This window comes from Nycticebus coucang, chromosome 9 (assembly GCF_027406575.1).
Source record: "Nycticebus coucang isolate mNycCou1 chromosome 9, mNycCou1.pri, whole genome shotgun sequence".
Lineage (NCBI taxonomy): Eukaryota > Metazoa > Chordata > Mammalia > Primates > Lorisidae > Nycticebus > Nycticebus coucang.
In genome coordinates, this window is record NC_069788.1 from 87,187,873 (window position 1) to 87,203,436 (window position 15,564).

At 36.6% G+C, this 15,564-nt stretch overlaps 1 protein-coding gene across 6 annotated transcripts in view; it reads right to left on the bottom strand.

Annotated features, from left to right (window-relative positions):
- Nucleotides 1-15,564, bottom strand: part of VRK1 (VRK serine/threonine kinase 1) — a 119,267-nt gene that overhangs the window by 55,372 nt on the left and 48,331 nt on the right. For 5 of the 6 annotated variants that reach the window (XM_053602865.1, XM_053602863.1, XM_053602867.1 and 2 more), the window contains one exon: nucleotides 1,283-1,447. In XM_053602865.1, the coding sequence (XP_053458840.1) occupies nucleotides 1,283-1,442 (160 nt within the window). In that variant the 5' untranslated portion in view covers nucleotides 1,443-1,447. Of the gene's footprint in view, nucleotides 1-1,282; nucleotides 1,449-15,564 lie in introns of those variants that run through there. The other variant, XM_053602868.1, reaches the window with a different exon arrangement.

Genomic DNA, 15,564 nt, shown 5'->3' on the forward strand with positions numbered 1-15,564 from the left:
ATGCACACTGCACGTATCTTATTTTGGAGTAAAAAAAAAAAAAAAAAAACGGGAACAAATACAATCACACAGCCTCTTGTGGCCCATGAGCCGCAGTTTGAGGACCCCTGCCAGGGAATCAATATGTATTTCCCCAAAAGGGGAGTCAATGACCTATGGGAAACATATGTGTAAAATAGGGTAAAGCTTCGAATTTTAAGCTATGTTTCGTGAAGATAGCTCCAGAAACTGCAGCGACTGACCACCTGGAGCTGATGGCAGCCTGCTGGTCCTGGAAGAGGTTAAGTGGGATCCCTCCTGAGTAAACAAGTGCTATTTTATCTAAGTCAGTATTCTCAAACTTTAGCCTGCACGAGAATCCCCTGGAGGACCTGTTCAACCACACTAATAGCCTGCTCCCTATAGTTTCTGATTCTAGATCTATGGTCAGGATCCAAGAGTTTGCAGTTCTAACAAGTTCCAGGCAACACTAACCTAAGCCATACTATTTATATGCCAAGTAAGATGTTACTTAAAAGGAAAAAAAGACCTCTGTTGCTAACAATAAAATTTCATAAACCTCTATGGCAGAAATCAAATCTCAAATTAAATCGAGATTTGATGTGGAGTAAGAATACAGAATGGAAAAGTTAGAAATATCAGAAGCAAACATGAATTGCGTTCTATCAGTATTAATAATCCTTGTAATTTTCGATAGCTTTAGAAGCAATCAAGTAAAATATTATTTAAATCAATAACTTCAGGGTTCCCCAACAGGTCCCCCCAAAATTTCAGAATAAGTAAGCTTGTTAACAGCACTTTTAGTGAGCTCAATAATGCAATTGCTAGGTAATTCTCCTAATTCCACTATGAAGACTATTAGGGTTATACAGAAAGAAAACAAATCTATATCTGTAAGAGATCTGCAAACCTCCAAATTAGACAAAAACAAAGGGAATAAATTCCAATTAGGTGGAGGTGGTACAGGATAGATGTATAAAAAGGGTGTCAAGAGATTAAGATTATATGGAATATCTTAAAAATCTAAAACCATAGTGCTTACCAATGAAAATATTACAGATATTTTATCCACTTTTTCTATTGTGATTAAATTAACCATCATCCTTTTCCACTCTTATGTTAGAGATACACTTTGGCTTAATTACACAATATTACTGTGTGACTATTGCAAATTATTAGGAACATTCTGTAATTGCTCATAATTGCAAAACCATTTTGATAAGAAAGCATATATATATATATATATATTTGGGCTGATAATTAGAAGCAGTCACACACTTACCAAGATATATACAGCCAAAGCCACCTTGGCCAATGGGTAATCCTACTTTCCATTCTTTTTTTGCCATGTCAGTTACTACCTCCCCAGCTGCAAATTGTTCTGCAAGATGTCTTTTTGCAGGGCCCTGTCTTCCAGCTTGAGCTGCTTTTACACGAGGCATTTTGACTGTAATATAAAACAAAGCCACACTCAGAATTATCACCTCAGAAGTATTCAAAACATTTTCAAATTCCTACTCACTCCAAAACTTAAAAAAAGCACATTTGTTAATTCTGATTTATATGGCTCAAATCCTATTCAATTATCTCTTAACTTTGGAGAGGAGACAATAAATAAAACAATAAATGCAATTATTTTCAAGGAAACAGGCTTAAGTTTCAGCAACATAATATCATCTAACTAAAAATGCTATTTAACAACAATGAAAAAGATTGCTCTATGAAATTAAGGGGAACAAGTAATTCAGTTCACTGCGTGAAAGAATTCAATGTATCCTTTTGTGAGCAATGTATATTTTGTTAGCAATGCATATGTTGTGTGATTTCAGTTCTTGGTTCTACAATTATTAACTGAAAAAGATTTCAAACAAATATTTGGTCAAGTTTACTCAACTAACTGGTATCATACCTGGAATCCAGGTCTTTTGATTTCAGTCAGTCCAGTGCTATTTCACAGTAAAACACTGCTTTCCCCGAATGTTAGGGCAAACTTATGTGTTAGTGATAAATATAAATTGATAGTCATCTCCTAAAGGATGATTGGTAACAAAGGAACCATAGGAATGCTGGGTGTCACAAGCTTTGTCTTTTTCATGAACCCAAATGACTGAACAGCTGTAATTTCTTCTTGTTACTCTTGAGATACAGTAAAGAAAGGAAATTAATAGTAATTGTTAAGACGGTTTGCAGAATTTGAAATGGCTATTCAGATGAAACTCATAATTCAGTTTCAAGCCTAGATATGTTTAGATATCTTACATGCATATGAACTACATTTGACTGGAACTTTTCAGCAAATATCATCACTCCACATAAACAAACATCATATACATAAATGTTCTTTATTAATTTATTGGGGATTTTAAATTGAAACTTTTCCTACAGAATATTAATGCATCTTTGCTACCTAAATCTTCTCCAAGTTAACAAAATATGTTCAAAAGTGCCTCTGTCACTTCTTTATATCAATTAATTTTCTTAATTAATGTGTTTGTAATTGTGGTAAAATCTTGCTGAATAAAATTTCAGTACCAAGAGACCCCACATTCAAAACGCCAAAAAAAAAAAGGTAATTTACATCTATGGCAGTAACAATATATAGTACTTCCAAATACTAAAATGGATGCCTTTTGAATTTTATCCAACTTTATCAAGTCACTAGTAGGCGTCCTCAAACTTTTTAAACAGGGGGCCAGTTCACTGTCCCTCAGACCATTGGAGGGCTGGACTATAGTTTAAAAAAAAAAAACTATGAACAAATTCCTATGCACACTGCACATATTTTATATTGAAGTAAAAAAACAAAAACGGGAAAAAATATAATCACACCGCCTCATGCAGCCCGCGGGCTGCAGTTTGAGGACCTCTGCACTAGAGCAATCTCCTATTTGATTATTTACTTATAATAGTCAAAACAGTTTAAGTGAAAAATAAGTTTTCTTATCTTTCTATAACTCAAAATAGTGACAAAAAAACTTTTGTGTTTTTCCAGAATTCCTTTCCAGAAATGGTAAAAACACAATATTTTAAATGAACTATTCTGGCTCAGCATCAACTCAATATAAATTATGGTCAATAAAAAGGGGTTTTCCTCCAAATAAAGTTGTATTCTTTTATTTTTAGTTTTATTCCCATGGCCAACTAATTGAAAGTAATTATAATAATTAATTAAGGTTTGGAATGACTTTCTTGCCTATAAATAGTCTCACAGAATGGCCTTATCACCATCAGTCTACTGAACATTCTCATAAATCACTGTCCTGAAGGTTAATACTGAACATGTTTGGGGCAGTGGCACCATTGGTTAATCTCCCTGAACCCCCATAAAGCCAGACAAGACAATTGGAGAGCAAAACTCAAAACTCATGGACATCTACAATAAAACTGGAGACATTATCTCCTATCTCTATATATCCCAAAATTTGAGTAGGGGAAGACAAACCAGATGGCAACAAGATCTACATGGTATCCAGTAACTGTAAGGAAGGAAGGTGCCTTTGATGATCTTGAGAATCCCAGAACTACTTCTAAGAAAGCACAACACTGTGAGTGCTGATGTTGAAACAAGAAGGGGTGCAACAGATCCAGGTAAGATCTGAAGAGACTGGATCAGGCTGTACTACACAACTCTCAAAATGAATCAGTCAAGGCCCCTCCCAGATTAAAGCCTCAGGCTAAGAAGAAATGCTTGGGGGCGGTGCCTGTGGCTCAAAGGGGGGTAGGGCACAGGCCCCATATGCCAGAGGTGGCGGGTTCAAACCCAGCCCCAGCCAAAAACTACAAAAAACCCCTCAGTTTAAAAAAAATGCTCAACATCACTAATCATCAGGGTAATGCAAATTAAAACTATTAAACAATGAGATCTTACCCCTATCAGAATGGCCATTATTAAAAAGTAAAAAAACAACAGATGCTGGCAAGGATGCAGAGAGAAAGGAATGCTTATACATTGTTGGTAGAGCTGCAAATTAGGACCACCTCTATGGAAAACAGTACGGCAGTTTGTCAAAGAAATAAATGTAGACCTATCATTCAATCCAGCAATTCTCCTGCTAGGTATCTACCCAAAGAAAAGAAATCTTTTTTTTTTTTTTGAAAGAGAGTCTCATTATGTCACCCTCAGTAGTGTGCCATGGTGTCACAACTCACAGCAACCTCAAACTTTGTTGTTGTTGGTTTTTTTTTTTTTTTGAGATAAGAGTCTCACTGTGTCACCCTAGGTAGAGTGCCATGGCATCACAACTCACAATCACCACAAACTCTTGGGCTTAAGCGATTCTCTTGCCTCAGTCTCTCAAGTAGCTGGGACTATAGGCACTTGTCACAACGCCCAGCTATTTTTTTGTTGTAGTTCTCACTGTTGTTTAGCAGGTCCAGGCTGGGTTCAAACCCGTCGATCTCGGTGTATGTAGTCGGCACTCTAACCACTGAGCTAGGGGCACCAAGCCAGAAATGAAGTCATTTTATCAAAAAGATACCTGTACCCAAGTATTTATCACAGCACAATTCACAATACACCCTTCAATTCATGAAAGGTAAAGAAAAATGAGATTTTTATTATATACATATGTATACACACATATACATATACTATGTATATAAAATTGTATACCACTCAGCCATAAGAAGAAATGAAATAATGTCATTTGTAGCAACGTGGAGGGAACTGGAGACCATTATCCTACATAAAGTGTCTCAGGAATGGAAAACCAAACACCACATGTTCTCACTAATAAGTGAGAGCTGGGTACTCAGCTCTCACTGAGTACACTTGTACACAAACCAATATAAAGGACCCAAGAAACCAAGTGGGGAGTCTAGGAGGGTAGGCATGGGTTACCTATTGCATACAATGAACACTATTCTGGTGATGGGCACACCAAAAGCTCTACCATAAGCATTATACAAAATATCCTTGTAACAAAAACACTTATATCTCCTTAATTAATATTTTGAAATTAAAATGGATCAGGAAATTGACATTGGTACAATGCATACAGCAAGTTCATATTTCACCAGTTTCATACACACTCATTGTGGGAATGTATAGTACTCTGCAATTTTACATGTGTATGAATTTGTGTAACTGCAAGTATAATCAAGATGTAGAACTGTCCCATCAGCATGGGACTCTGGTGTTACCACTTTAACCACACTCACCCTTTCCTTATCCCTAACTCCTGGCAACTACTCATCTGTTCTTCATTTCCATAACTTTGCTACACCAAAAATGTTACATTAACCGAATCAAACAGTATGTAATCTTTTCAGATTGTGTTTTTCACTTGGCACGATTCCCTTGAGATCCATCCAAGTTGCTATGTTTACCAATAGTTTATTCTTTTTTTATCACTGAGTAGTATTCCATGGCATGAATATACCTCTCACCCTCTGGCAGACATTTCAGTTGCTTCAGTTTGGGGTTGTTATGAATAAAGCTATTATGAATAACAACAACCAAAAAAGAACATGCCAGTACCCATGAAGTAGTCTTACCAAAAAGTAAATAATAAATTGAACCCAAATCTGATCAAGCCTACCAATTCACAAAATATGAACAGAACAGAAGAACAAGATAAACTACAACATTTTTGCATTCAGCAAAATCCTGACTGTTTGAAACCCTGTAACACATACAGGGTTGGCCATAAAGTTTGTATGCAATTTAAAATAGCATGCAATTGTATACACTCCCATTTATTTTTAGCAAATAATAAGGAAAAAAGGAGGCATGGAAGAAAAGAAAAATAGATTTTAAAGTACTTAAACCAATGTATATAAAACAAAACAAAATCAGGCAAATTTAAACCACAGTGTTTAAGAATGCATACTTGAATGATAAAACTATAATATAAAGAAAAACAAAGGTTAAAAAAGGGTTTAAAAAAAACAAGGGTTTGAAAGGGTTTAAACAAGGGTTTAAAAAAAAAAAACCAAAGAAGTTACTTTGGGGAAGCACATAAAGTTGTGATGTAGTTGGGGCATTGGCCTGCCTTCTTGACTTAGATGGTACTTACAAGAGTACCATTAAGTCTATCATTAAGTCTATATTTGCTTAAGTTTTTTGTATTGTGTAACATTTTACAGTATTAGACATTCAAAAATTATTGCTCCTACAATTATCACCAAAAGATTAAAACAGGAAATCTTCTTATACTCAATGAACTTGCTGAATCCTCCATCAAGAAAGAAAGAAAAACAAAAGACCCCTAAGCAAAACTGTACTCCATTTCCTGCCAAGACTGGTAATCTTTGCTCCCCCCACTTTTCTTTGAATTACTAGTCTTGGTTTTCATTTATAGACATTTCTTATATATTGTGTATTAAAGAAATTAGCTCTTTGTATTGCAAAGTCTTCCCAATTTGTCTTCAGTTTATTTTTACCTTTTAAATTTCACCTGACCCTTACAAAGACCTTCCAATTTTTTTTAATAGCCCATGTTTTCTTTTTGTTATTTTATGGTTTATTTTTCACTGTAACAATTCTCACCTGCCTACATTTATTTTGGTATAAGATATGAGGTAGGAATACAGCTTTTTCCAAATGATTATATAGTTTTGTTTGTTTTTTTCTTTTCCTCGGTCATTCACATTCATTAAAGTGACCTAGCATTCAAAGAACTTAAACATATCACACCAACCCAAATAAATCAAGTACAAAAAATACTCATATAAAGTTGTTCACATGTAGATCCAGGATTACTGGTTACTATGGATAAAAAAGAAAGAAAGAAAGAAAGAAAGAAATGGAAAAATAGATTCCATTAAATAGCATTTGAAACTAACACTGTGCTTGGGTTAAAACCTCCTTCACACCTACATCTGCTCCACAGGAATGTTAAGAAGTCACTGAAATATACTCTCTTGTTCTGATAGAAGAGGCCACTATGACATAAGTATTTCTTTAAAATATACCTAAATGAAACTCTCTCCTATGGCTTGTGGCTCCTATGGAAAAAGATTTGTTTTCTCCTATAATCTTAGGCAGCCTTGGTAAACTGATGGCCAAGGCAGTGCTCAAGGGTGCAAGGGGGGCTGATGGTATTAAAATAATAAACATTTACTCAATAATCTTTTAAAATGCTCAGAAATATAAAAGACTTACAACAAATGTGGCTAGAATATCACATACTTAACATGGTAAATATTCCTAAAAAAATTATACTTGGCGGTGGTTATGAGTTTTTTAGTGTGCAGCTGAATTCTATTTGTTAATATTTTATTTAGGAATAAAATTAATAGTCTTAAGAATAGTTTGTCATGTTTTTTCTGCTGTATGTATCTGTTTTAATATCAATATTATGCTCATTTCATAAACAGATTTCAGTTTGTCTTTTACCACAACCTAAGAGTTTAAAGAACATTTGAATGATCTATCACTTAAAGGTTCTAAAGACCTCTGACAATCCCAAGTGTTGGTAAGCAGGTAGAACAACTGGAATTCTTATATACTACCTACTATTTCAAACACTTAAAAAGTCTATCTAGCTATATCTGCTAACTAACCCACCAATTCAACTTCCATATACATACATACCTAAGAAAAATGACAATTTGTCCACCCAAAGACATGCAAAAGAACAATGGTAGCTTTATTCAAACAGCCACAAACTAGAAATGCATATGTCCATCAGCTGGGAAACGTATATGCTAAAACAGATGAGCCTACCAAACACTGTGTTGAAGAAAAGATGTGCCACACAGAAAAGCACATACTATTTTTATATGAATTTCAACAATAAAACTAATTAATGGTGATAAAAGTCAAACAGCAGATACTATTTGAGGGAAGAAATGACTTCCAAAAGTATTAGACATTCAAAAATTACTGCTCCTACAATTAACAATCACCGAAAGATTAAAACTAGAAATCTTCTTATACTCAATGAACTCTATAGTTGGAAGGAGGCTAGAGTTGGAAGGTTCCTAAGAATCTGGTAATGTTCTATATTTCAATTTTAATGTTTAAACTGTATGCTCATTTTGCAAAAATTGATAAAGTTATACACTTATGACTGATTTCATCCTGTTTATTGATGTAAAAAGTAACAGTAAATTATACAAATTAAAAGTGTTGGTGTGTGCCACACCTTCTGGGGGCAAGACACAATTGCAAGAGGGACTTGGCCTAACAAATGCAATCAATGTAATCAGGTTTATTGTGCCCTCAATGAATCCCCAACATTAAAAAAAAAAAAAAGTGTTGCAACAGTTGGTTCATTCAGGAGATAAAAAACATATAAATAATTAAAACAGGAAAATTTAATATAAAAAATTATGAATTTGAAAAAGATGGCCAACTACTAAAAGGAGTGAAAAGATAATGCTAAGGAACATGGAACTAGCAAACGCAGAAAGCTGTTACTATTTCTGAGGCTAAGTTATAAGCATCCAAGAAAAGAACACTTCACTGGACAGGCTGTGGTGACAGCCCACTGGGTGGCAGAGTAGATCTCTGCAGTGCTCCACAGGAATCTGCCCGGGGGAGCACTGCGTGGAGAGAGAAGCTGCCTATGCGGTGCTAACAAAACTTACAGAGCCCAGCTGACAGCAACACCTCAGAAACCTCAGGAAAAAAAGGAAAACAAGCACACTACAATAAGCCAAGCCCCTTCCACTGCTAAGTCTTGCAGTGTACCTTCTACACCTTCTTCACCTTCTACTAACAAAATCTAACATCATTCTGGAAAGGAAAAATGTTTACAGGATCTAGTTGAAGTATCACAAATAGAACAAAGGAGGGTGAATTTGGAGCTGAAAGGGAATAAAATGATAACCTGTAAAATGTAGACTGATAAAATGTTTATGTATGTATACAGACCTTTGTGATGACCAAGAACCAAGATTTTCATCACACTATAAAGTTCCCTAGTGCACCTTTCTGCCAACACCCATTCTTGTTTTTCCAAACATAGGCTCATTAATGTACCTCTCGGGATATGCCACTTACTTACTTTAAAGAACACAATTCTGCCAGCATTGTCTGCCATCTGTGTCTCAGACCTGACAGTGTTCCCATTCAGCATCCTCCCATACCACCTATTTGACCTTCACTGCACGTGGCAACCCCTTATTTTCTAGTTCAGGACTACAAAGGATTCTAGTTTCTGAGAATATGAAATCTGTGTTTCTCAATCTCCTTATTACTTTTCAGGCAATTTATGAAAGAAAGAAATGGGATTTAAAACTAGCAGTCCCTGCTCAAAAAAATAACACAACCACAAACTCATTAAGTTAGTTTTCTAAAGAATTTAAAATCCTAATTTGAATTAAACAATCACTTTAGTACATCACTGGTTTTTTTTTCTAATAAAGAAACCAATACCTACATTAAGGTTTCTATGAAAGAATAATACACTGGAGGGCACAAACTTTAACCAAATGAAATCTATCCACATAATCTCAGCCCACTTGGCTCAATGCAAATCTACTATTATAGTAGCCAATGCAACAGAGAAGTTTCACAGAAAAAAGAAAGTTTATCATCACATAATCCATTACATAATCTGACCACTTCTTTTTCCCTTGGTATTAAATGAAATGCAGATGCAAGTGAAAAGCACATCAAGATGCAAATCAATACTGCCCTTTGCTGAAATCACTCACTGGTCTACTCCGTATTAGCATATTCACCAAAATTTAATTGTAAACAGAGTAATTATGGTACTAAAGTTATTAAATACACAAAGCAAGCTTGGAACTATACATATTCAAATAGAATTTCAGTGGCAGATCAACTTTTGTATCTGAAACAATACCCTAATTAATAGTCAGCTCTGATGATAAAATGGTCCCTATTTTTCAGATAACATTCCAAAAAAAGTTCCGCTATGAATATTAAAATAAAGTTTTATGAATAGGTTTAAAATTTTTCAATAGCTATATTTATCACAATATGGTACTGTATTTAGACAACTGGCATTTTTTAAGTCCTGGATTCAAATTTGAAATTTTTTTAAATCTTCTGCTGAAGAAGAGAAAAAAAGCTTGAATGAATCACAACAATGACACTTACACTTAATGAGCTCTATGAATTCAGCATACCCAAATTGGAAGACTGTAATGCTGAATAAAGCTCATTACATACTGGATGGGTACTCATAAATTTTTTCCTAAAACAGTTAGGCATGTTAAGTTCCTTTAGGGGGTCATATACTTTATGAAATTTTCTTTAAGGTCATAAACTTCTCTGACATGTTTCATACCATACACAGACATGCTAATTCAGGGATAATTTTGGACAACCTGGACTATTCACCATTCTTTTAACTGGTGCCAACATATTCTCATCTCCTCTCTTCACAGTATAAAACCTTTTCTTACACATACACCTCTCTATCTACATTTATGGAAAATTTTCCCATACCCAAAGATCCATCTCTTCCTCAAGTCAGTTTTGACCTCTGAAGTTATGGTACTTAATGCACAAGATTAATGAATGTTCCCTCTAAATTTATAAGCTCCCTGTATACAAGAACTGCCTTAGCCACAATACATTGTGCTTGGTAGAAATTCAATTAAATTTATAAACTTAAACAGAAAAAAGGTTAAGTTAATTTTTTCCCCAAGTATGTGATGTCTATGCTAATGTATGTACCACCCAACAATGGATACTGCCACTCCTATAAAAGCCTAGTAACTATTCTCTATAATGACAATGTCATACCCCATTTTTTCCTCATCAAAACTATAATTCCCCTTCCTAACTCATAATTCTCAGATGATTTAGTTAGAGAGATAGAGAAGTTTCCTAGCTTCCTTTTTCCCTGTCACAGCATAAAGTAGCCATCTTCCTCCTATCTCATCCCCTCCAACTTTCTCAGGACTTACATACACTATTAAGTAATCCTTCCCTCATATATTCAATGTCTCCCTCAACTGGATCCCTAACAGCTGTTATCTATCTATCTGAGACAGAGTCTCACTTTGTCACCCTGGCTAGAGTGCTGTAGCATCCTAGCTCACATCAACCTCAAACTCTTGAGCTCAAGCAATTCTCTAGCCTCAGCCTCCCAAGTAGCTGGGACTACAGGCTCCCACTACAACACCTGGCTATTTTTAGAGACGGGGTCTCACTCTTGCTCAGGCTGGTCTCCAACTCCTGAGCTCAAGCAATCCATCCACGTTGGCCTCCCAGAGTGTTGGGATTACAGGCAAGAAATAACCTGCTTGGCTTCCATCAGCTTTTAAATATACTCATGGCTCTGCCATTTAAAAAATAAAAACTAGGGTGGCGCCTGTGGCTCAGAGGGGTAGGGCGCAGGCCCCATATGCCGGAGGTGGCAGGTTCAAACCCAGCCCTGGCCAGAAACTGCAAAGTAATAATAATAATAATAACAAAAACTAAAACTACATGTTTTACTCTCCCTCTTCTATCATCCCTTCTCTCCCATTACCATGCCAAATATCCCAATAATGATGTGTACTTACTAACATTTCCTTTCTCATCACTTTCGAACTCACCCTATCTGGGCTCCATCTTCCTGACTCCTAATTATTCCTATTAAGGTTACCAGGGAGTTTCACACCATAGAATACAGTTGAATTAGCCTGCTCAAGGCACAGCACTGTTTTTAATTCTTTCTTGCTGGGAACATTCTCTTCCTTTTGCTTTCACAATACAATATTAGAATTCACTCTAACATTTAACCAATACATAGCTCTAGTTCAGTGGGTCTCAACCTTCCTAACGCCATGACCTTTGAATACAGTTCCTCATGTTGTGGTGACCCCCCAACCATAAAATTATTTTCATTGTTACTTCATAACTGTAATTTTGCTACTGTTGTGAATTGTAATGTAAATATCTGATATGCAGGATGTATTTTCATTGTTACAAAGGAGTCGCGACCCACAGGTTGAGAACCACTTGGGGAGAAAATTTCAAGACGAAATAATGTTTTTTCAAGGAGTTTGTTCTACTGTATGATATACAGTTTTCCTGGGCTGTATGTTAAAATAGCACACCTCCTTACACTCCACAGCTTACACCAAAACACACATTTTATTATATGAAAATAAATTACATAAAACTATGCTATTAAATAAAATTAAAATCTTTGGAAATTCAGGATGGAAGCATATACTTGAAAATATAACTGATTGATAATGTTTGTTCCTTCAAGCTACAGATTATAAGGAAAGAGTTTACAGTCTTAAAGAGATATTTATACAACCATGTGCTTAGCAGCATTATTTACAACAGCAAGAGGTTGAAGTAACACATGTCCATAAACTGATGAACAGATAAACAAAATGTGATATGTACATGCCATGGAATATTCTTCAGCCTTAAAAAAAATTCTGACACATGTTACACTACAGATTCTGATACTCTTGAGGACAGTATATTTTATGAAATACCAGTCATAAAAAGGCAAATATTGTGTGATCCCATTTATATGAAGTAACTAAAGTAGTCAAATTCACACAAACAAAGTAGAATGGTGGTTGCAGAGGCTGAAGGGTCACAGTGTTTCAAATCTGCAAGATGAAAATGTTCTGGAGATCTGTTTCATTAACAATATGAATACATTGTACACTATAAATGATTAAGGAGGTAATGTTTATATGTTTTTAACCACAATTTTAAAAAGTCTCTACTGGATGGAGCTGAAATACATTCTTCTTAGTAAAGTATCGCAAGAATGGAAAGATGAATATCCAATGTGCTCCATACTAATATGAAATCAATATATAAACAATTACATGTTCCTATGAACAATAAAACACAATTATAGTCTACTTTGGGGGTAGAGGGAAGGGTGGAGAGGGGAGGACTATGGCAGAAGGAGGGAGGGCAGGAGGCGGGATCTCACCTGCTGTGCACATTGTGAGGGTGTATGACACGCCCCCTGGGTGAGGGGCTCTACTACACATGGAACTTTACCCTGGAAGTGAGAACACTGTAACCTAAATATTGTACCTTCACATTAATTTGAATAAAGATTTAAAAAAAGTCTCTAGACACACTAAAACAGACACAGAAATTCAGTTGAACCAAAATAATACTAATATATGTTCTTCTGGACAACAAAGTTATTCCTTCCATACACAACTAGAAAAGCATTGTAAGTGGTATTTTTTCAAAGGCTATTCTTACAGATGATACTTACATAAATCTACTGGTTATAACAGCAATAAATAAATGTTAACTGTGAATTATGTAAATTCACAAATAAGAGTAAAGAATGGCTTGTTCATTCATTGACTCACTGTGCTTGGCCAAGCACTATGCCAAGGAACAAAACAAAGCTCCAGATCTTTTGACACTTATATTCTAACAGAAAGAGATATATAATAAGAACAAGTTATTTAACTAGTATTTTAGAAAAGGTAGTTGTTACACTTAAAGGAGGTGATGGGAGATAGGTGCAAAGAGGTGAGGAAATTGGCCACGTGAGGATCAACAGCCTAAACAGAAGGAAGAGTTATGAAAAGATCTTAAGGTGGGACCATGCCTACATCAGTGTGGCTGGAATGGTGTTAGCAAGTGAGAAAGTTGGAGATGAAGTAAGAGAGGTTAACACAGGAGCAACAGATCAAGTAACCTTCAAGAGAAGACCTCTGTTGGAACTCTTGACTTTAGCAACAGGGTCACATACTTCAGTAAGGTTCGAGAACATGCTATGTACTTGCATTTTAATTCACAATGTTTTGATCAAATTAAAAATCATACTGCAGGCTGGGACCCACGATCAGCACCCTCCCGGACCCCGTAAGAGCTGCACCGGGACGGCTAACCCTCTGGCCGGGCCTCCCCACGCCCTGACCAGGAACCCTGGTTGCCGCGCAACCCAATGTCCTCCCTCCTGTACCCTCCCTGCCTCCACACCGCCGCTAGTCTGGCCAGAGAGTCTGGTAGTTGCATGCCCTCCGGAGCCCTGCCTGCTTCTGCACAGAGCCTTTCTCCTGGCCAGAGACTGCTGGAGTCTTGGGCCCTCTGTGCCAAAGTCACTGGAGCCAGGCACTCCCAGAACTGTGTGCACAACCCCCTGCCCTGTTGCTGGATCCCAGGGTGTCATACTCCGGAGTTGCTCCCACAAACACAACTCCCTGGCTGGGGCAGCCCCAGAGGAGCTACACAGGGTCACTCCCCACAAAGATCCAGTAACAATAGAGGGATCGCACTGGGGTCTAATCTTGGAGAGAAACCTCTCGAACTCTGAGGCCGGCCAGAGGCAACGGCGAAATCAACAGAAAAACTCTGGCAATATGAATAATCAGAGTAGATCAACTCCCCCAAGGAACAATGGGGCAGACACAGCACGACATCCCATGCACAAACAAATAGCTGAGATGTCAGAAATCGAATTCAGACCTGGATAGCCAATAAGATCGAATTAGAATTCCAAGCAGTAACCCAAAAGATGTCTCAAGGATTCAACAAATTCAAAGACGAAATGACCAAAGATTTTGATACACTGAGACAAGAAGTTGCAGCCCTCAAAGATCTGAGAAACACAATAGAATCCCTCAGTAACAGAATGGAGCAAGCAGAAGAAAGGATTTCTGACACTGAAGACAAAGCTTTCGAATGCTCCCAAACTCTCAAAGACGAAGAGAAATGGAGGGCAAAAACAGATCACTCTCTCAGAAAGCTCTGGAATAATTCAAAGAAAACCAATATTCGTATTAGAGAGATCCCCGAAAGCGATGCATTGGCTTCACAAGGCACAGAGTCTCTTCTCCATGAGATTATGAAAGAGAACTTTCCAGAGATGCCAAGAGATTCTGAAATTCAGATAGCAGACAGTTTCAGAACTCCAGCATGACTCGACCCGAATAAGACATCTCCCAGACACACCATAATCAATTTCCTAAAGTTAATATGAAGGAGAAAATTCTGAAAGCAGCCAGACGAAAGAAAACCATCACCTACAAGGGGAAGACCATTAGAATAACTGCAGATCTCTCTGCTGAAAACTTTCAAGCTAGAAGAGGATGCTCATTGACTTTTAATCTCCTAAAACAAAATAACTTTCAACCCAGGATCCTGTACCCAGCTAAACTGAGTTTCATTTCTGACAGAGAAATTAAATACTTCAATGACATTCACATGTTGAAGAAATTTGCCACAACTAAACCAGCTCTCCAGGATATTCTCAGACCTATCCTCCATAAAGACCAGCGTAATCCTCCACCACAAAAGTAAACCCACCCAGAAAATTTTGATCAAATTCCAACTTCCAGTCACAAAAGGATTAAAAATGTCCACCAGACTCTCAAAAGGCTTATCAATATTCTCAATTAATGTGAATGGCTTAAATTGTCCTCTAAAGAGGCATAGGTTGGCTGGATAAAAAAACTCAAGCCAGATATCTGCTGCCTACAAGAATCTCATCTTACATTAAAAGACAAATATAGACTCAAGGTGAAGGATGGTCATCTGTCCTCCAGGCAAATGGAAAACAGAAAAAGGCAGACATTGCAATCCTATTCGCAGATGCAATAGGCTTTAAACCAACCAAAATAAGGAAGGATAAGGATGGACACTTCATATTTGTTAAAGGTAATACTCAATATGATGAGATTTCAATTATCAATATTTATGCACCCAACCAG